This window comes from Mya arenaria, chromosome 8 (assembly GCF_026914265.1).
Source record: "Mya arenaria isolate MELC-2E11 chromosome 8, ASM2691426v1".
NCBI classification, from domain to species: domain Eukaryota; kingdom Metazoa; phylum Mollusca; class Bivalvia; order Myida; family Myidae; genus Mya; species Mya arenaria.
In genome coordinates, this window is record NC_069129.1 from 42,770,380 (window position 1) to 42,793,995 (window position 23,616).

The 23,616-nt window shown below is 35.3% G+C and overlaps 1 protein-coding gene across 4 annotated transcripts in view; it reads right to left on the reverse strand.

Moving 5' to 3' along the window:
• The window catches only part of LOC128242140 (pregnancy zone protein-like), a 364,302-nt gene extending 346,480 nt beyond the window's left edge, over positions 1-17,822 (reverse strand). For 3 of the 4 annotated variants that reach the window (XM_052959201.1, XM_052959199.1, XM_052959197.1), the window contains exons 1-2: positions 17,729-17,822; positions 1,911-1,971 (exon numbers count right to left, since the gene is read on the reverse strand). In XM_052959201.1, the coding sequence (XP_052815161.1) occupies positions 1,911-1,969 (59 nt within the window). In that variant the 5' untranslated portion in view covers positions 1,970-1,971; positions 17,729-17,822. Of the gene's footprint in view, positions 1-1,910; positions 1,972-12,528; positions 12,626-17,728 lie in introns of those variants that run through there. The other variant, XM_052959198.1, reaches the window with a different exon arrangement.
• Between the last annotated feature and the right edge of the window lie 5,794 nt (positions 17,823-23,616).

Genomic DNA, 23,616 nt, shown 5'->3' on the forward strand with positions numbered 1-23,616 from the left:
GTCCATACGGCGATCAGCGGCGAACCCACTGCGACCCCACTGCGTTCTTAGCGTTTCTACCACGACCTTACCGCGTGCATGGCGTTCCCACGGCGTCCTCAGTGCGAGTATAAAACTCCACTGTTCTTTCGGAAAGCTTCATTCATTATTTTACTCTCATCCGTTGAGGTCACGCATTTTAACATGTAACGGACATCACCGAGCCATGGTCTAACCCAGCATCTTCTTAACCTTGCCCTTCTTCTCCTTCGCCGTCTGATCAGTTTTACAGCTATGACATGATCAGCTGCCTGCTGCTGCTGCTGGACAATAAGTATATGTTGCAGTGCGAGCAAGTTCATCATTTATTCGGCCCTGATGATGGTGAGTACGAGAAATACACTGATAAAGATAGGATGAAATATTGGGTTTTATAGCTCTTCGAGGGCGAACAGTAGGAACGCGCTAGGAACGCAGTGCAAACTCCGTAGAAACGCAATAGTCGTAGTAGGCACTCCGCAGAAACGCCATTAACGCCGCAAAGACGCATTGAGAACGTTGTAAGGTCGCGGACAATAGCTCAAATCCCGAAATATCCGCCCTGACATCGCGGTAAGGACGCCATAGACGTGATGGGCTCGTGGTAAGAACCCCATAGACGTGGTAAGGACGCAGTAAGGTCGCCATTGGTTCCCCCGATCCTTTTCTCCGCGTTTACATGGCGACTCTACCACGTCTGTACTACGTTCCTTTGGCGTTGTTCGGGTTCCTACTGCGATGCTACGGCGACCATGGCGACCTCAGGGCGATCCCACGGCGTCCTGAGCCAGGACGCGCTCAGGACGCCGAACCTCGGCGTTTACTTTGAACATGTCCAAAGTAAACGCCGTCGCTCTGCGACCTTCGGCGTCCTTGGGGTCCCCACGGCGTCTTGATGCGTTCTCACCACGACCCTACGGCGTCCATGGCGTCCCTTCCACGTCCTGGGTCGCCGTAGGGACGCAGTAAGGACGCCAGTCCGGTGTGACGGCTGCATTACTAACGCTTTTAGTCAAATGAATATTTCGGCAGCTTTCTAAACAATTGAAACCTGTTATATCGTGTGTTGTCCTATATGACTGTTTTGAAAAAAACCAATGCCAAAATCAGCTGATTTTGAGACAAAAAAGAATGAAAAAGTTGTCAAATTGTTTAATCTGTGAGAGTGCAGCTTTAAACATAAGCAACGTAATATTGATCCTCCACAAACGAGATTGAGAGAGAGAATCAAATGTCTTGACATTATATAAATATGAGATGATTAAATATAACTTTTACCAAAATAACTTTTCTGTTATATCATAGGAGCTTTGTCTGGTTACACTGTTTCTTGTCCAGATAAAATGAAAGGGACTATCTTGCATTGACACTGTTTCATAACGAACAAAAGTTTCGTTTATGGTCACCAAGCCGGAGAAGTGGGTTTTCTCCGGGTGCTCGGTTTTTACCCACAGCACAAGACTTACACGCTCGCATAAAGTCGTGTAAACGAAAGTGATTAATACAATATTGTAATAACTTGATTCACGACCGTTGTAAAATATATATGTTTCAACAACGAACAAAACAATTATGTGTGTAATTTGAAAAGAAAGCTTGTAAGTCATAATAATTATTGGTCTCGTCATCATCGTCATCATCATCCTCATCCTCATTATCCTCATCATCATCAGCAGCAGCATCGGCAACAATAACAACAACAGCAGCAGCAGCATATTAACCTCATCATTAGTATCATCATCCTCATCCTCATCCTCATCATCATCATCATCATCATCATCATCATTATAATCATCAAATTAAAAAAATATATATTTAAACAATTTTGATTTGAAGAGTGATAGTGTCATTTGAAAATCTATGAGAGCGTTCCTTTAAGGAAAAGCACCTACCGTTGTCCATGAGCGGCCGCCAGCACGGCAGCTATATATAGCGGGCCTAGCACCCACATGTCTGGAAAATAAGAAGAAAAATACAACAGAAGTTTTAAGGCACTACTTGTACCTTTATGCACTCCGTCAGTCAGGTATTTTGTCACTCAGTAAATTGTTAAGAATGACATGCACGACAGCACGCTGAAAGCGATTTATGCGAGTACCGGCTGGGCTATAAGAGAGTGAGGGCACAATATACAGTCGAACCCCGTTGGCTCGAACTCGCTTGGCTCGAACTCATCGATGGCTCGAACTAGATTTTAAACATCGATTTCCTATAACTGAAGCTAAACATTCCCGACTGGCTCGAATTTTCTGAGGCCCGAGGTATTTTCGCCGGTCCCTTGGAGTTCGAGCCAACGAGGTTTGACGGTATTAGTAGGTCAGCACATGATAGATGCGCGAAAATGTTGTTTTTAATTTTAATGCAGAAGTATGTTTAACTCATTTTATTCAATTGATCAAAAACAGAAACTAGAAACGCCACAATGCGACGAAACCAGGTTTTGAATACGGTCAATCAGAAATTATAGCCTATTAATTTCTTGTATGAGTTAGGAAAAAGTAGCAGACTACAGTAATTGGGCGAGAACCCTTTTTCATTGTATAGTTACAGTGACATCAAAACTTTGATGTTAGCTTTAAGACAGTTATAATCAGCTCATTCAAACTTTATTGATATCGTATTAATTAATTGTTTGTATTTTTGCATATATTTAGTATAACCATTTGATGATTTATACAGATAGACCAGTGGAAAAAATAATAATATAATTCAATTTTCAAACGGTGAAATAATAATTTGATATATACACTTTTTTAGCCCGCTGTCACTTTCAAATCAACCTTAGCGCGCATGCGCACTACGTGAAATATCGTACGATTTTTTTACTGCAACAAACAATTGTACTGTAGATATGTTTTAACATATATGTTTTCTATAACCATATCATTATTAGGGTGGATCACCTGCAAAATGATAGTATAATTATAACTATCTTATATCGGTAGTAACAATGACTTGTTAGATCTGCTTCAAATAATTACAGGGCTAACTTCAGTAAAATAAAAACAGGGAAACGAAAGAAGATAATTCCACTCAACTTTCAGGAGACTTTGTATACTCTAAAGGATTTCAACCCACAGATATGCGTATGTAAGATGCCTGAAGACCCCATAATTTTGGTATCATTTAAAAGGGTTGTGGTTGCAAATTTGAAAAAAAATATTGCAAAATAAATCAAAGCATCTCGGCCATTTTTTATCGAAAGAAACCTCAGATGTTTGTAAAAAAAATAGATGTAGGGTTAACACGTGCTAATTGAAATTACTACGCGATCTACTTGCAGCGTAGTTAAATGTAAGAAAATCTGACATTGTAAACCGTCCATATACATCCGCGGTTGTTTTCAATGTAAAATGGTCGAGGTTTTTCGATTGTTGCAAAATATCTCATTAACGGCTGGCACGTTTCAACACAGGAATATAGTCGCAATTTATAACCTTACATATACATGAACGCCACAATAGGGAACACACTGAAATAAAGAAAATCAAATCAACTGTGTGTCATTTATTATACTGGCTAAAGTTCAATTCACTCAAATATGTAGCAAAATAATACAACAATGACTCTAAGATAATTTCAATTTACGACTTTAATCTGAATTGAAACGGCCACCAAGGTCGGTTTTCGTAAAAGATCTCACGTCATTAATTTGGCTAAGAACATTCTAGAATCGAGTTTAGAGTAAGAACTGACTTAAAGGGAATAAACACCAGATGATACCATTGCAAGGAAAAAAGAAAATTGTCAATATCTTACATAAAAGTGATATCTTTGTATACAACGCATTGAATTTCACTTACTGATGTATCACATCGCTGACTACACTTTTATCTTTCGCAGTCTGTGCGTGTTTTTCAAATTCAAAACACTATATGTACTTGTACTGATCACGTGACTTTAAATGCTAAATATAAACACTATAAACTTGGAAACCATAATGCTCTATTTTTGAACGGGTTAACTCAGCTTAGACATCGTCAAAATATTATTATAATCCTGTTAAGTGATGTAATATCGGCTTCATACCAGTTCGTGTTGATAATTTTATGCTTGTTTTGAAGAAATAATGTATTTGCCGATATTAGGACCATCTGGTGTCTAGTGCCTTTAAGATGATCTTTGAACACCGACCTGGATATTCACACTGTACTAACTGTATGCATGATGGACCTCCGATCATTTATTGAACATATTATAAGTCAACAGCAGGCAATAGACCTTCAAATAATACCAATCTATCATGATGTAAACCGGCATCCAAATTAAACATTACAATTAATTGGGCTGTGAGAAACCTAGTTAATGTGTACGTTGGGTAACTTAAAGGCACAAATTGTGACAATATAAGTTGATGCAATTATCATATTTAAATCATTTGACTCTTATGAACAAAACCTAAAAAAAGCATATGATTTTTGTACAGACAAAATCATATAAGCGATTTGTGACTACGTAACTGTTAAGTAATAAACATTTATAAAGCCATTAAAGGCTTATATTTTTCATTTGTACCTTTAATAATCATATGCTGTTTTTGGTTTTATTCATTTAAGTTAAATAAGTTAAACATGAAAATGCATAAAAAATGAAAAACAGGTTTTGTTGCATCAATCGATATATTGCGCCTTTAAAATCAGTAGTAAACAATGGTGTCAATTTGATAAGCCATCCTTTGGCAACCCTGGATCACATCGTAGATATGCTTAAGAAAATATAAATAAAATACATTATACTTTCAAACATCCTATACGAGTTTTTATTGAACGATTGAAAATAAAATACGAGCTAGCGTATCCCCCGTTAAGAGTTCAAAATTTAGACCACTTTTGGCGAGAATACAAAACATTCGCTATTTTAGTACATACATTTCATGGGCGAAAAAACTTAAAATGTTTACTAAAAACTCTATACAATGATTACATATTCTCTGATTTCAATCCAGCTGCAGTTTCTATTTTTTGAATAAATACGGTTTAAATATTCTTTATTTTATAGTCATATGATTACAGTATTTAATTATATGAGTAACTTCTTCTTACAAATTGTGTGCATACATGGTAAGCAAGTATTTCAGATTTTCGTCTTTTTAAGCTAGTATAAATTTTGTTGAAACCATATATTTAGAGTGCATTATATCCCTATGTTTATTTGTCTATTTCATTGTAATGCGATGATCCCTTATTATCCACTTTTTTTTAAACGTGTACTGTACAAGTACTTAAAGTTAATACAGTATTGAGACGAACCTAACATAGCATGAAAAAGCACTATTATGATGTACTTTATCAAGTAGTTTAATGATCATGGACCTGTAGCAAGCGTATAGATTTATTAACTGTCATGTTTGGTTGTGCATGCGTGTAGCTTTATCAAATACCGTGCATTGTGTTACAGGCGTGTACGTTATCAGGTCTCATGTATGGTTGTGCATGTGTGTAGCTTTATCAAATGTCGTCCATGTGTTACAGGCGTGTACGTTATCTGGTCTCATATGTGGTTCAGCATGCGTGTAGCTTTATAAAATGTCGTGCATCGTGTTACAGGCGTGTACGCTATCTGGTCTCATGTGTGGTGTAGCACGCGTGTAGCTTTATCAAATGTCGTACATTGTGTGACAGGCGTGTACGTTATCAGACTCCACGTGTGGTGTAGCAAGCGTGTAGCTTTATCAAATGTCGTGCATCGTGTTACAGGCGTGTACGCTATCTGGTCTCATGTGTGGTGTAGCACGCGTGTAGCTTTATCAAATGTAGTACATCGTGTGACAGGCGTGTACATTATCAGACTCCACATGTGGTGTAGCAAGCGTGTAGCTTTATCAAATGTCGTGCATTGAGTTGCAGGCGTGTACGTTATCAGACCTCATGTGTGGTGTAGCATGCGTGTAGCTTTATCAAATGTCGTACATTGTGCTACAGGCGTGTACGTTATCAGACCCCACGTGTGGTGTAGCACGCGTGTAGCTTTATCAAATGTCGTGCATTGGGTTGCAGGCGTGTACATTATCAGACCTCATGTGCGGTGTAGCACGCGTGTAGCTTTATCAAATGTCGTACATTGTGCTACAGGCCTGTACGTTATCAGACCCTATGTGTGGTGTAGCATGCGTGTAGCTTTATCAAATGTCGTACATTGTGTCACAGGCGTGTACGTTATCAGGACTCATGTGTGGTGCAGCATGCCTGTAGCTTTATCAAATGTCGTGCATTGTATAGAAGGCGTGTACGTTATCAGGTCTCATGCGCGGTGTAGCACGCGTGTAGCTTTATCAAATGCCGTACATTGTGTTACAGACGTGTACGTTATCAGGCCTCATGTGTGTTGTAGCAGGCGTGTGGCTTTATTAAATGTCGTACATTGTGTCACAGGCGTGTACGTTATCAGGTCTCATGTGTGGTGCAGCATGCCTGTAGCTTTATCAAATGTCGTGCATTGTGTTACAGGCGTGTACGTTATCAGGTCTTATGTGTGGTGTAGCATGCCTGTAACTTTATCAAACGTCGTACATTGTGTTACAGGCGTGTACGTTATCAGACCTCATGTGTGGTGTAGCATGCGTGTAGCTTTATCAAATGTCGTACATTGTATAACAAGCCTGTACGTTATGGTATAGCATGCATTGAAATTAAAAATAAGATTTTTGTTATCATCCTAAATTGTGACCCTTTACCAACACGCACTGTTGTATATGGAAAATCAGCTGTATTTAGCACACAATATCATGTTTGCGTGAACCAGGAGCGGAACCAGGAATTGACGTTTAAATGGGGCGTAACATAGCGGTTCAACCTTTTGACATTCGCCTCTCCAAATCGAACTTTAATTTGCTTAAAATTATGACAGAAAGGTTTAGGGGTACTCCCCCATGAACCCTTCCAGCCCGAAATGAGGCATTTTAAGCGTAGTTTATTTCGCGTTTTCTCCGTTATTGACATAAAAAGAAAACGGCTTAGACGGTTTTAGTGTGTGGGGTGGTGTTGGGGGCGACTGGTGACACCCTTCCCTTCTGAATCCGCTCATATGAACATATCAATATGGCCAGTGAAAGCAATGCCATGGAGATTGTTTAGTGTCAGAAAGGATTGAATACAGATATTATTAGTTTGCCTAGGTCAATAATGCAATAATGACTTTCTGCAGGTGAATATCATATTTCAAGTCAAAACTTTGCATAGTGCTACCTATTGAAGCTTAGACTTGCCAGATATAACACTTTATATCGCAATAGTTTTGTCGACTTGCAACTTATAGCTTAGGTGCGTCGATACGAGGGGTGAAATAACTCGCACGTCGACTTTGAACCAGACGACACCATCACCCACACAATGTAAACACTTGTCCATAGGGCCTAAAACACTTCTGTTTCCGGATACCCTACCAACGAAAAAGGCGCCGATTCTACTGTTTTTTATAATCCAGTGTGTGTACGTGTGTGTGTGCGTGTGTGTGTGTGTGTGCGTGCGTGCGTGCGTGCGTGCGCGCGCGCGCGCGCGCGTGCGTGTGTGTGTGTAACCTAACCACAAATACATTTTTGGCCTATAAACTAGCTTTATTCATATCGTATAATATAACCCGACCATATAAATGACGTATTCTCATTTTTAAAGTATTATTCATGTATCTATGAAATATGATAAGAGTTAAATAAATAATTCTAAGTGATCTTTTCATAATGGAAACCTTATATTTCGTTCTGTACATTTCGTTCTTGCTATGTCACGACGGAAAAATAAAGCTTACGAAATACGGAAATGTACTTATAATTAATCGTGTTATATGGAAAGATGTTGAAATTTGAATTTCTTTTCGAAAGTATCATTTCGTGAATACCATGACTAAGCTCCGTATCGTAAAATAAATACGGTTCATTACTCCCCTGCGCCACATATCGGTAACCTGGGGTTAAAATGTGTATATTGTGCAGTTGTTAAATTGTGATTAAAACAGAGGTCATGAAAAATAAATTAAGAAAGTAAGCTTGATTAAAATGTATCTGTAATATGTATATGTTAAGATTGAAATATACCGAATACGGTACGTCGAATTTGAGGTTTTAACAAATAAAGGAAAACATTATATTATTTTACTATATTATTAAATTATATTATTAAATAATATTATTCAAATTACTATTTAAGAGATAAAACGCACCCAACACCCTTACGCCAAATCGAAGATCAGCACACGCCCCCTGTACATATTTCAGAGTTACGTCATTTTCATAAGAATCACTTAATAAAAAAATAATGAACATATCTCAAAAGCCACAAAAAAAGACTAGATGTTTTGAATCGGACTTGCTGCCTGTCGGGAACGCCCTTATTTGTTTACAGTAAAGGTCATCATGACCTTGACCTTTGACCTATTTACCCAAGTATCAATAGAAGTAGACTACTGATCATGTGCATACCAAGTCTAAAGACTAGATTCGTAATGCTTGAAGTTGATCGGACACGCCCATAATTATTCTAGTTACAGTCATCATCATTTTGGCATTTGACCCATAAATAAAGAGGTGTTATCTAAGATCAATTTTCCATACGTATACCAAGTTTGAAGCCTCTACACCAAGTCATTCAAAAGTTATTAATCGGAAATATAAGTGTGCAAAAAAAAAACACTTCAAAATGTTAATCTTTATAAGTGTAAGAGAGATTTCTGAATATAAAATATGTTTGCAACCGGTAAACAACATTAAAACATGAAATACACATGTAATTTCAACTTACCTGAGCTGTGATTTATTTATACCTATATTTATATTCACATAAAAAGATAATTTCCGGTATAATGTTTCCTTTGCTTGAAAGTCATTAACAGTATGGTTGACAGTTTCGTATAGTCATGGTAACCACTATTGAACAAGTATAACTGGATGACTGTTTTCTTGAAATGATTCCTGTTATTCTCATCTTGAAACGTGACTGCTAATATTTGTAAAAGCTGCACTCTCACAGATTGAACGTTTTGGCAACTTGTTTTTGGCCTTGGAACGAGCCAATATATTCTGCGAATATGCATGTAAACTAGCCATTATAATACTGCTGACAAAAATAGATCGCAGATTTTTATATTTAAGTTCAAAAGTTTTATGCATTTTTCTTCAACTGTTTGTAACGCTTTTAGCCATAAGTATTTATTTTCAAACGGAAATTTGAAAATCTGCGATCTGATCTTTTGTCAGCAGTCATTTATCAACGGTTTACAGATATTTAGGCAAAATTTGCTCATTCCAAGACAAAAAATAAAACAAGTTGCAAAAACGGTAAGTCTGTGAGAGTGAAGCTTTAAGGGGCTCGTTCATGGTTTGTAAAATGCACTTTTTATTGCGAAATAAAGTGTTGCAAATCATTAGGAGAGTTAAAACTATGATACTGACAGCTGTAACCCATTAGCAAATGTTGTTAATTGCTCAAAAATCGGTTTTGAAGACCACAAATTTCAATAACATTAGTCTATTTGCAATTTGTTGTTGCGTGATTGGTCGCTTAACATCATATTGCGATGTTATCAATGTATTGTTAAAATGTCAGACACCAAACATTGATATAAAAGTCCTTGTGGCCATGTGGTTATCGCGTCGGTTTTCATATATTTTCTTGACTTGGCCGGCGTAAGTTCGCACCCTACTATAACCAAAATAGTTGTTTTTTATACTTTAAATGTACTCTTTTTTCAATTTCGATATCAAAAAGTAAAATAATGATAAAAGAAGTGTTTTCAGATGCATTTCCGGTGAAAATAATATTTGGTCCAAAAAATGAGCGAGCCCTTTAAGGAGACTGCTCTACAAATAGATGGCAGTATAAGAAATATAAGGTGGGAAAAATAAATATACAGTCAAACCCCGTTGGCTCGAACTCGCTTGGCTCGAATTCCTGGTTGGCTCGAACTGAATGTAAAGGACCGATTTCTTTAAACTGAATGTAATCATTCCCCCTTGGTTCAAATTTTCCGACGCTCGAGGTATTTACGCCGGTCCCTCGAAGTTCGAGCCATCAGGGTTCGACTGTAATACTATATAGTGTAAATAGCTAAATAAATAATAACTTTGACCATCTGGGAAGGATACTGCCACCTATGGCTAATATACTCATATATGAATAAATTTACCGCAAACGCAAACATCTACACTATTTATAAATAATCTTAAGTATGTGTTTCGAATTGTGAAAAGTTCTATGCCCCATTGCCTACAATTTAATTTTCAAACCCGACTGCATCAATAGTAATCCATTTAAATTTCGGTTCTTAAAGGAGCGGGGACTGTCAAAAGGTTTTGCCACTAATTTAGCTACGCCCTCCCTGACGTCAATTCACGGTCCTGCTCTCTGCATTTGTTTTGGTAAGTGTATATTTATAACATTTAACCATCTCTGGTATTTACATTACATATTTTTATTCTTAATTTTGATTTGAAATCGTACAATATGGTGGTGTTTAAGGCCTATTTTAATATTTTTGTTTGTATTATTTTATTTTTTCTTTGAAACGACTATCTTTAAACCAATCATAACAGAATTTAGCTAATAATATTTACGCCGGTTCCTCGAAGTTTGAGCCGAAGTTAGAACATACAAAAAAGTGCATTTTACCAAAAAAACATGAGCGAGTCCCTTTAACAGAAACTTAGAGTTAGATGTCATATTTTTTTTCAATCTTTTGAGGGTTAAACAGCTTTTTTAATTGCCTAATATATTTTTCTCAACGAACCAAACCCTTCCAAATGCAACAATCACACTGTATTACCAGTCCACATATAAATTTATCAGATACAGTAAACAAATACAGGCAGAATAAAAGCATACATAGTTCTGCAGCCCGACCGTCTCTCTATATAATATAGACGAATGACTAAGGCTTATACAATATTTATATTGACATTCTAGACAAATATGGAGTTTAATATGTCCTACTTGTCAAAGCCCGGGAGAGAATTCAATTTCAATTACGGTCGATCTGAATGAATGGGGTCATAATTCTTATTACAAATTATTTATTTACGACTAACGATTAGTGCTAACATTCTGATTCAAAATGTTCAATATTCGCGTTCAGGAAAAAAATGCCCGATAGAACCCAGTCATGTATATAGTGAAGAAATATTGACAAAACAAGAATATATTATTTGAATTTTAACAATAACATATGCAATGACTGTTATAAGGCTATTGAATGCAGTTTTGATCCATATCATTAATGTAATATGGCGTTCAGACTTGTCTCTGGTACTTTAGTGGTCAAAATTATATTTTGTCCAATAAAATGGCTGCATTTATCAAACCTGCCGTACATTCGTTTTGCTAAATTAGCTGTCCGACGTTTTAGTTATTAATCAGGTGAGACTGAATCAGTTTATTTCGGTAAACACATACTAAATACTTGTTAAAGCATGTTAGTATGTATTTATAAAATAAATGGTTTGATTCGACTCAATCACTTTACCAATTACTTTGTGTAAGTACATACTGGCACTTTTCAATGTTATTGGTCTACGCTTCATTGTTTAAACTATCTACAAAATGGGCCAGCCACTGCTTATATCTATTACTTCATCTGATTAAAATCAATAACAGCTGACTGCTCATTTATTGAAATAAATGTATTGGAAATCTTGAGAAATACTGCCTTCTCAATGGACAAAATAAAATGTTGACCACTAATATCCTTTAACATGTACTAGGTACATAAGATGTTTACATCACGTAGGCGTTTATAAATTTTGAATCATTAATTATTAACCAACTAGTGTAGAACATAGTTAGCCTCACAAGGTATAAATTTACGTTAAAAATACGGAAGTTTTTACGTGTTCTATTTAATATCGATTCTCATGACATTTTAAGTACATGTACTGGGTGGTATTCATTAAAGCAACTATATGAAATTTTCAACTTTGTGAATCTGTGCTAATGTTTGACAGTGATTTATTTTAATACCCTGTACATCCATATGTGTATACCTTTTAGACTATGTTTTTGCTTATTTTGTAATGCCGCAGTTGTTTTATTTATTGTTTTCTACGAACTAACAATCTTTAACTTTTTAGCATTTAAAAACAAAATATAAATTGGTATGTCCATTACTCTAATGCCTACTGTAATATATATATACAGTGCGTCCAACTTAATTTTACAGTATACGGATATTTCATGTAGGATATGTCTTATATTTATAAAAAATAACGTTGCATTTAAAACACAGAAATGGATATAGGTATTGCTTTTATACATGATCATATATACATACATATTATGTCAAATATGGCTTTACAATACACGGGTATTTAAGGTAGAATCCGTGTTATATTAGCAATAACATCGAGTTTAAAAACAAAACATCAATGGATTTGTGTACTGCTTTCATACATAATGAAAAGACATACATATTATGTCCAATAGATTATTTAACATATACGGGTATAACAGTAGAATAAACATGTATGTATATATGTATAGCAATAACATTGAGGTAAAAAATGTACGTGCATTTGCTAAACTATCTTACCTCTAACAAGAGTGAATTCGAAATATATCACAATAATATCCTAAAACGTATAAAACTGAACATAAACTGGTCTGTAATATGGACAGGGTACAGTGTACTATATTCAGTTAGATGTTGATTTAGAGGTTTTGTTAACAGTCAAGCTCTAGTGGCTGCACAGGGGTGAAATTAAGTTACAAGTCAACTATACTGTCACTGCGGTTTAAAAGCAACTGGCTAAAACATATTGACTGAGCAGAGCTGTTACCCATTTGCAAGAGAAATAGTTCATTCACGTGTGCGACCTTTGAAGACGGATAAAAGGCGTGTACGGTTACAAATCATATTAGCGATACTACAAATTTAACAACATTTATTTCAATATCACGATTATAGCTAATGGATGAAGCTTTGGCAAGTATTCTGCTTCTTGTGATCGATTGATGAATAATTTTCAACAAGTCCTTGTACTTCTGTGATGCAAATACACCGGCAGTTTCTTACTCGTGGTTAGGGGGTAGGGCGACGGTCATGGTAAGGGGCCAGTAGCCCTTAATTACTTTTATACTTATTTATTTAGGGAGGATGCTGGAATTCTTGATGAACGTATGTAAAATCAAGTGCTAACCAAATATGTTTTTAAAATAAAGAACGACTCTGTTTTGTAAAGCAAATATAACTCGCGTGCCTGACCCACTCTTGTTTATAATAAAGGAAAGCGGATATATACTTTACGATTGATTGGCTTTAACGCTTATTTGGCTTAAGTTTATTATCACAAACACTTCAATATACGAAATGCGGTTTTCTTTGCCAAATACACGTATTTATTTAGGCTTAATTAGTTAACGTACACTAAAGTTATAAAATCACAAATCTCGATATTTTGAAATGAACTACTTCGCTGACATGCCTGGGGGTTGTTACTTGTTGTTATGGATAGAAATGATGAATATCTATCTGTTCACTTTCGAGAGGTAAACAAAATACGAAAATATAGTATAACCAGGCCTATAAAAATACATTTGGTTCGGGTTACCCGACTCTACCTACCAAATAGTCACCGACCCTACCATTTTTATAGTGAGACGGTCAATAAAAAAATGAAATAAATAAATGCCTACCTACCATACCTGTTTTAAAAAGGATGAAACCCTTACTATACCATTGGTTTGTTTGCTCACACAAGTAAAATCTTAATATGGTCTCATTCAGATAAGACTTCAACAAGGTAAGTATACCACGTGATAAATTACGTCATATATGCTACGTCGGAAGGCAACATTTTGCATAAAATATAGACTTAAATCAAAGATAACTTTTCGTTTACTACACATAATTAAATAATCAAAGGGCAGTCTATGTCACTTAAAGAGCCCCGACATCTTTTAATTACCTTAGTTTGATTAGGTGATTAGTTTCCTCAAACACTTCAACAAACCTGTTTCAAATATGTTTTGACAGTGCTCCGTCAGACGGCCGTATTGTGAACAGGTTTTTCAAAGTGTTTCAAGAAACTAAACTCTCGATCAAACTCTGGTAAAGGGCCGAAGGCGGGGCTCCGTAAGAGGCGTAGACTGCGCTATGTTTTATCTAAAATGGTGAAAAAAGTGAAGTTATTTTTGTTTCTTCATTCGAACCAAAATATTGCCTTCCAACGTAGCATTTATGACGCAATTTATCACGTGGTATTACACACTGTTAAATAGTTTTAAGGATTAAAATTCGACTTTTTGCATTTTATTGGGGTATGGTATGCAATGGAGTTGTTCAAAATGGGTGGAGTCCGACGGTTTTGAGTTTTGACAATGATTAATAGATTGTACGTCTAGCATCATCGCTCTGTGGCCGTTTTTATAAAGCTATTTAGAGAATATTTTCAACTTAGTGAAAACTTTCGACTTTTTAACAAGGAAAACTATTGATATTCTATAAAATAACAATGACCGGAAAAATCGGTGCGATTTTATATGACAAAGGCGAGGCTTCTGTTTAAATCATCTACTTGATTTTACTAGACTTAATGGCTATATTGTCATCCCCGCCCGCCCCCTCTTTTTTTAGCCTCACCTTAAATTTTATTGACTCAAATAAAGATGTTAAGATCGAGTTTGAACTTGCGTATCGCTCCGGTATTGTCCGGGACCGTCGTTTATTCATAACTTCGGTGTTGATGTATAATATTCACATGTGAAAAAGGAGAATTGTTACAATCGTGTATGTCTAGAAACACATGTTATTGGTCCCTTGTGCATTAAGAAAAAGCATGAACACATATTCAATAGTAAAACAGTCATCTAAGAAAAATACAAAAAAATGTCCCCCCCCCCATTTGTTTTTTAGAAAATTGATGAAAAACCAGCCATTTGTTTATATTGGCCTTAGGTTAGTCAAACTGCATGACTGACAGAGGAAAGTGGATACGCTTTATTTGCATTAAGAATTGACTTGGCTCAAGTGCATAATTAAAAATGCTGTAATAAAGGAAATACCGAGCGCGTTTGTCTTTACCAAATACATGTAGTTTTTTTTGGTTTGGTTAATTTCAGTTTATTATAGGTATAAAAATAAAGTAACTTCGTTGACATGCCTTGAGGGTGGGAGTGATATATTTCGGATCGCAATTATAAACATTTGTAAACTTTTCAGTGGAAAACAAAATAAGAAAATAGTGTTAGCGTTCAAGTAAACATTTAATTAAGCGTTAAAGCTGCACACTCCCCAGATTGACAGTTTTTACTTCTATTGTATGTCTTGTCTAAGAATCATTCTGATTCAGAATGTTCAATATTCGCGTTCAGGAAAAAAAATGCCCGATAGAACCCAGTCATGTATATAGTGAAGAAATATTTACAAAACAAGAATATATTATTTGAATTTTAACAATAACATATGCAATGACTGTTATAAGACTATTGAATGCAGTTTTGATCCATATCATTAATGTAATATGGCGTAAAATCCAGTGCTAACCTAATATGTTTTTAAAATAAAAAGTACTTTTCAAAAAGAACGACTCTGTTTTGTAAAACAAATAATGCTAGCGTGCCGGACACATTCTTGTTTATAATAAAGGAAAGCGGATATACTATACGATTGATTGGCTTTAACGCTTATTTGGCACACACACTTCAATACACGAAATGCCTAGTGCGGTTTTCTTTGCCAAATACACGTATTTATATAGGCTTAATTAGTTAACGTACACTAAAGTTATAAAATCACAAATCTCGATATTTTGAAATGAGCTAATTCGCTGACATGCCTAGGGGTTGTTACTTGTTGTTATGGATAGAAATGATGAATATCTGTTCACTTTCGAGAGGTAAACAAAATACGAAAATATAGTATAACCAGGCCTATAAAAATACATTTGGTTCGGGTTACCCGACTCTACCTACCAAATAGTCACCGACCCTACCATTTTTATAGTGAGATGGTCAATAAAAAAAAATGAAATAAATAAATGCCTACCTACCATACCTGTTTTAAAAAGGATGAAACCCTTACTAGACCATTGGTTTGTTTGCTCACACAAGTAAAATCTTAATTTGGTCTCATTCAGATAAGACTTAAACCGGAATAATCGGTGCGATTATATATGACAAAGGCGAGGCTTCTGTTTAAATCATCTACTTGATTTTACTAGACTTAATGGCTATATTGTCAACCCTGCCCGCCCCCTCCTTTTTCAGCCTCACCTTAAATTGTATTGACTCAAATACAGATGTTTAGATCGAGTTTGAACTTGCGTATCGCTCCGGTATTGTCCGGGACCGTCGTTTATTCATAACATCGGTGTTGATGTATAATATTCACATGTGAAAAAGGAGAATTGTTACAATCGTGTATGTCTAGAAACACATGTTATTGGTCCCTTGTGCATTAAGAAAAAGCATGAACACATATTCAATAGTAAAACAGTCATCTAAGAAAAATACAAAAAATGTCCCCCCCCCCATTTTTTTTTTAGAAAATTGATGAAAAACAGCCATTTGTTTATATTGGCCTTAGGTTAGTCAAACTGCATGACTGACAGAGGAAAGTGGATACGCTTTATTTGCATTAAGAGTTGACTTGGCTCAAGTGCATAATTAAAAATGCTGTAATGAAGGAAATGCCGAGCGCGTTTGTCTTTACCAAATACATGTTTTTTTTTGGTTTGGTTAATTTCAGTTCATTATAGGTATTAAAATAAAGTTCGTTGACATGCCTTGAGGGTGTGAGTGATATATTTCGGATTGCAATTATAAACATTTGTAAACTTTTCATTGGAAAACAAAATAAGAAAATAGTGTTAGCGTTCAAATAAACATTTAATTAAAAGATTGACAGTTTTTACTTCTATTGTATGTCTTGTCTAAGAATCATCCGTGATTTAAGCATCATTGACTTCGATTCAGTCATATATACTCACAATAAATCAGATCCAATTGTTTAGCTAAACGCCAAATATCTCATTGTTTTAAGCGTTATTATAATAAGTTACGCGTTTACTAAATACTAAATAAAACCGATTTGATCTTTTGTCTCAAGTCTTCTATCATTGGTTTTCAGACACTTACGAATAAAAAAGTTCAATCTGTGAGACTGCAGTTTTAATCTAAAAAAATCTTTAATACGTAAAATAAAATAAATACGCGTAAATCAGGTACGCATATTAACAAACATAAGCCGGCTTAGCCGGTTTTCAAAAGTATAGTTTGTCTTCATGCAAAGCCCCGATTTAAATCAGCCGTTCAATAAGATACAAATCAATAACAATTCACTATTTAAACACCTAAACAAACAAATAGCATATTTGCATTATATACCGCGTTCCCATTGGAAAACAGTTTTGTGAGTTTATAAATAGCCTCAAACTCTAACACGCAAAAGCTTACATAATATTTTTTTGTTTTTTACGATCTCAGTCTTATATATGCAATTGCTGAAAAATGCACTAATATCTTCGTAATATTAAATTAAGACAAACGTCTGTACAGTGTTTAAAGTATTCAAGATCAACCGAGTTAAATTGACAAACTCTACATGAGATAAGCCTCTAGTTGAATTGAAAGTAGCAGTTATTGTAACGTACCCATTTATAGCTTACTTTAAAGAACATATTTACACTTAGCAGCATTCTGACAGAGTTCGCAATTAAATCAATGAACGAGTTCATGCAGCCAGGCAGAATCACATGCTAGTCTATTTCTATGTAGAAATATTGTGTACTTACTGTGATAATAAATCCGGAAATAAATTACTTTCGTTTCAGACTATGCCTGTGTTTACATTTATAAGCTGATATTAAAAGCAGTTGTGAAAGTCGTAAGGCGGTCACAATACACCTTCATTGATAAAGATATATAAATCGTTAGCCAGGGTTTTTGAGCTGTACAGCTTGATCCGATATTGTACGGACAAGATAATATTGGATGAGGTATTTTAGACATGAGCGCGTGCTGCTCAATATGACTTGTTGTTATTCCACAGGAGTTTTGCTGTTCATAAACTGCTCAATATGACTTGAAAATCCACAGGAGTTTGCTTTAGTTATGCGATTTGATGCGGTCTTTCTGGAAATAACCAATCAAGAAGAGTTTATCAAAAATGCATACAATTAACTCAAAAACCGACTAAATACGTGTTATATGCAGGTATTGAACAGTTAACAACAGTCGAACCCCGTTTGCTCGAACTTGCTTGGCTCGATTTCCTCGTTGGCTCGAAATGGATGTAAAGGACCGATTTCTTTCTATTAAAGGAAAGCATTCCCGCCTAGCTCAATTTCATGAGACTCGAGGTATGTCCCCCGGTCCCTGGGAGTTCGAGCCAACGGGGTTCGACTGTAATTAAAATATATTCTTTTTTATTAATGAAATTTCATGTTGCATTCTTAAAACTATATTTAAGAAATATTACACACCACTGAGGGTCATATGACATTATAAGGACCGGCTAGTCAGCCCCCGAAGGTGTGTATGGGCCGAGGCTAAATAGATGGATGAGGTATTTTAGACATAAAGAGCTAAATATATATAAATTAATTTATGCTTAATATCTCATATAACCATACCCATTGTGCTATATATATATATTGTGTACGCTAATGCTGTCCCTATGTGGGGACCTTATGCTTTTGTGAAATAAACGTTGAAAAAGTTGCAATTTGACAAGAAAGACCGTGATTTCTGCTCAGCTCTTTCAAATTAAACTCGGTATTCTTTGCTTTCGATATTTATGTATCCTTTTTGGAATATAAAAACAATACTGTTGTAAATCTTATTTGGGAGTAAGAGTTCATCCTTAATTATTTCAGCGAGCATATAATGTGATAATGTACTTTCCATGCATAAAATGGTCGCGTCTCATGCATAGCCTGATTGGCGCCGCACTGAAGTGCGCGCCTATTATGGAATGGGAATTTATTTTAGTTTGTGGTAGGAGCGGTTTTTAAGTTGGTTGACAGTTGTTATATATTAACATCGAAATATGAGATCACGCAAAAATGGTGGTGAAATTTAATAACACCGGCATTGACCTGCCGTGTCCGGGGTTAAACCGCGGTCAAGTGAATAAAATATTATAATTGTTGCGTTTATTTGATATTCTAAAGCGGCAATCTTACAGATTGACAGTAATGACATTTATTGTGTGTGTGTGTGTGTGTGTGTGTCTTAGAACCAAGCCTCAATTTCTCTTAAGCTTAACAGGCTTAAGTGACTTATCTAAATAAGCCAAAATATCTAATTGGATTTTGATAAAAGGAAAATGGTTTATTGTGAAAATCATAAAGATAGTTCCTATCTAAAGAATAAAAACTCTTAAACAATGAAATATTATTCAAATTATTGAAAAACAAAAATAGTGAGCTTAGCTTAATCCTGTTATAAGAAACTGAATAAGTTTCGAGAAAATGGGGCTAGCTGATTTTCGCATCATTGCCTTGCCTTCAATTCATGCAGTCATAAAAGATAATTCATGATATTCATGATAAAACGGATCGCAATTACACGAAAAACCTCCGAAAATTGCAATGTTAAGGAAAACACCACGTGAAGTGTCCCTTACTTATTCCACATTTCGTTGAACGCAGTTTAGTAATTCGAGCCCAAGCGCAATATTTTAAACAACATGGTTGTATTCTACACGTGACGTCGTCTACGAAAATTAGCCCTGTTGAGGTATTCACGTCAACAACAAAAACGATCCGGGCTCGATTTCCGGCCTGGGCACATGTGAGTTTGGTTAGTGGTCACCAAGCCGGACATGTGGGTTTTCTCCGGGTACTCTAATTTTCCCCACAAGATAAGATCACACTCTCGCGCAACATATTGCCAACGAAACTGACTATAAGTTATTACTACTTTATTTACAATTGTTGTAAAATATATAGTGTTTAAACCAATAACAAAAAGGAATAACAGTCGAACCTCGCTGGCTCGAACTCACAGGGGCCGGCAAAAAACTTCGAGCCTTAGGAAAATCGAGCAAAACCGGATGGTTTAACTTCAGTTTAGAGAAATCAGTCCTTTACATCTAGTTCGAGCCAACGATGATTTCGAGCGAACCGAGTTCGAGCCAACGGTGTTCGATTGAATAACCAATATATAGGTTAAGCAAACAAACTTATAACGATGTGTTACATGAAAAGCAAGAAGCCTTTAGAAACCATGTACATGCAATAAATATTATCTCCTGCTTCTGGGTCACAAAGTCATTTCCAAAACTGAAATCGCCGATTTTATTCTCCACAACATTTATTTTCGCCCAAAACGTCACATACTGAAAGCTATGTATTTATATTATAACATGTGATATTATGATCTTGAATCTTTTCAGGTCTTTTGATTGTCTGTTATTGGATAATCTATTATGTCGGAAAATAGATATCATCTAGTTTTATTTATATTTATCATAACCGAATTTAAATAATAAAAATCTCATCTTATCTTATTTATCTTTAAAAAAAGCAAAATGCACTTAAAAATAAATTTGGGGTGGAAGATCGCAATCGATATATGTTGTATCACGTATACAATTCTTGGACAACTTCCACGAGGTCATCCTCTGTGGATCCATTCGGAAGAGATAGGATATATATACTCATGTTACAATCATATTTAGATGATTATTTTCCTTTCATATATTGTGTGTAACGTTATACATTTCCGATTAAGCAGTGAAATCTCAAAAGGCTTTGTTATCCTATGGACATCTTTTGAGAATCAGTCAATATAGAGCATACATTGAACGGTACTTAAGGAACCAGATCAGATTCAAGCGTCTAGACGTCAATAAATCCATTTAAATCAATGTTTGCATCTGTTTCTGCCAATATCTTATTACTGTTTATAATAATTGAAGAGCATGCTCTTAACAGCTAGGGCCCGTTTCCCCCTTTTTTCTATAGCCGATATCCAGCTAGGGCCAGACCCTGTTCTTTTTTATCTCCCACAAAAGTCTCTGAAATTCTCCATTTTCAAAAGAAAATAGTAATAATATATATATATATTTTTTTAATTTTATGTAATGAAAATCTAACGATTCATTCAAACATGTTTCTGGGTGATATAGTTACTGCGTTATTGACATTTTACTCCATTTGTAAAACTTTATTGTTCAAATTATTTGAAAAAGTAATTTTACCCCAATGCTGAAAAAACGCGCCTTTCCCCCACAAACAAGGCTAGGGTGTCTTACCCATAACTAATAAAAAGCCCTGATAGCTTCCATGAAGAGGTATTGTCGAACGAAAATAAATGGCATTAAATATGATAAAAAGATCGCCCAGGAAGTTTCCAGTTGTTGTGCGTTAACAGTGTGGTAAAGGGGAATATTCGTCTAAATTGAATCTAAGAACGATGTAGCTAATCGGATTTCGTGATATAAATGACTGACTTAAACAGTGGAGTCCATAGTGTATGACCGACCACAATACGTTACAATATTTCTGAATTACGCTCCAATACCACAAAAAACATAAGTCCAATCTAAATATCAATCTAAAGTTATTCAAAACTGCTTTGACTCACTTTGAAAAGAGCATTTTCCCAAAAAATATGATGGTTAAAGACTTTGGTCAATTTTCTAAAGAAAAAATATTTTACAGCAGAAAGTGTACTTGACTTAAACTCATTGTTTAAGTCAATTACGAAGATACATTTTCTGCTCCAGAATCAGTTTTCATTGAAATATTGACAAAACGTTTTTACAGCCAATAAAATGAGAAAAACGTTTTCAAAAAAGTAAAAAGTTTTTTAAACCATTTTAACAATGCTTTAAATGTGGTAAAATGATTTGAAATTGAGTTTGAGTTTTGACATATTGATTTTCGGGATATTAGGGCCAGTTTGTTTTTAACATGAATGTCAATTAGACAAGCGAATGTACAATTGTTTAAATACCAAAAAGGATTAATACATGTCAAAACAATGCTTCTTATGAAGGATTCCGAGTTTAATTTGAAAGAAATTGCAGAAAACACGGCATTTCTACCTTATGAGACGATTGCAGATCACAGTAAATATTTTAGCACTCACCAATCATTTAAAAATCCTGCGTTTTCAGCTATTAAAAACATGGTTACAATATTGTTATTAGTAATCAATATTTTACATAAAAGCATAATCTAGTAAGTAGTTAAAGGTTTATCAATCAAAATATATGTTTGTCATACCTGTGTATTGTTACGACCTAGCCCCATGGTCCGTCGACGCTATCAACTGTCCCTTTTAGGGTGACCAAGTATTTGAAGCAATAAATGTTACGACCTAGCCAAAATGACGACGCAATGAACGTTTGACGTTTTATTTTTGGAGCAAATAAATATATGCATCAAGACATCAAACATCAGATATAAAATACAGTGGAAATCTGCGGCACCATACACAGCAAAACGCGTTGGCTTATATGAACATTGGCACAGCACGTCGAAGTAAGACAGTAAAATAATATTATCTGTATAAAATTGTTTACGAACTCAATATAAAATCGATGCCTGTTAATGTATTACTTGTAAGTGTAATTTACTTATTTAGTGTTCTATTTAAGTATTCAGGTTGATTTTAACCTTTTAAGAATAATATGCAGGCAGCTTGTTCAATGATCCATATTCGACTGTCCTGAGACTAAAAATTCACGGCCTTATATACTCCTATGGTTAAATGACCCGAAAATCTCGGTCAAATAACCTGACCCAAATTGACCCGACCGAAAATGACCCAGAATCGGGTCAAATACAACAATAAATTATCAGTGCATTTCATGTGAATAATGGATTATTAACTAAGAGACATTATCACCTTGTGGAACGACATGTTTCAAACGCTCAAGTAAGAATAACTTGTCAAGTTTTGAAATCTTGGAAGGTCACAAACTATCTCAGGATTACCCAAGATTCAAAGGTAAAATGGCGGTGTACACGCTGAATTACAAAGAAAATATGTGAACTTAGTGAAATTCTCGACAAGAGTTATTTCGTTTTGCTGTGTTAGTGCCATAAAACAACAGGTTTGAGATCAGTACATGTTATGCAAATAATGTTAAAACTGTACATCAATAATTTACTGAATAACTTGGTACTTATTAAATATTTTGCATGAACAATGGTTGAAAAAAATGGACTTTATCCAGGATAATATTACTAACAACACTTAGTGACTTTTAGTGATCTTGGCATGATGGACACAGGGCTAGCCTGTCTGTAATATCAGCATGACGCTAAGCACTGACCTAAAATGCCAAGGTTTGAAAACTAATAAAACAAAATATCTTTCCTTGAATATACAAAGGTAAGTATGAATTACATATATTTTACATTAATAAAGATAAATGCAGTATGGAGTGACGCATGCCGGGGTTTTTCAGTATGTACATGTATTGATTATATATAAGAGGGTCACTTTAAACGTGTGCCTATTCCAACGCACCTATTCTATTTTTGAAATTAATCAAAATGTGGCAAACCCTAGGAGAGGATGCATGGCAATTAACAGTATGTGTTATTAGACTTCTGGTATATAAACCGTAAGTATCGAAGACGGCTCAGCAGTACACAAGAAGCTAGCCTGGAACTGTGTCAAGGACCTGGACAAGGCACAAGTAAGATATAATTTATTAAGG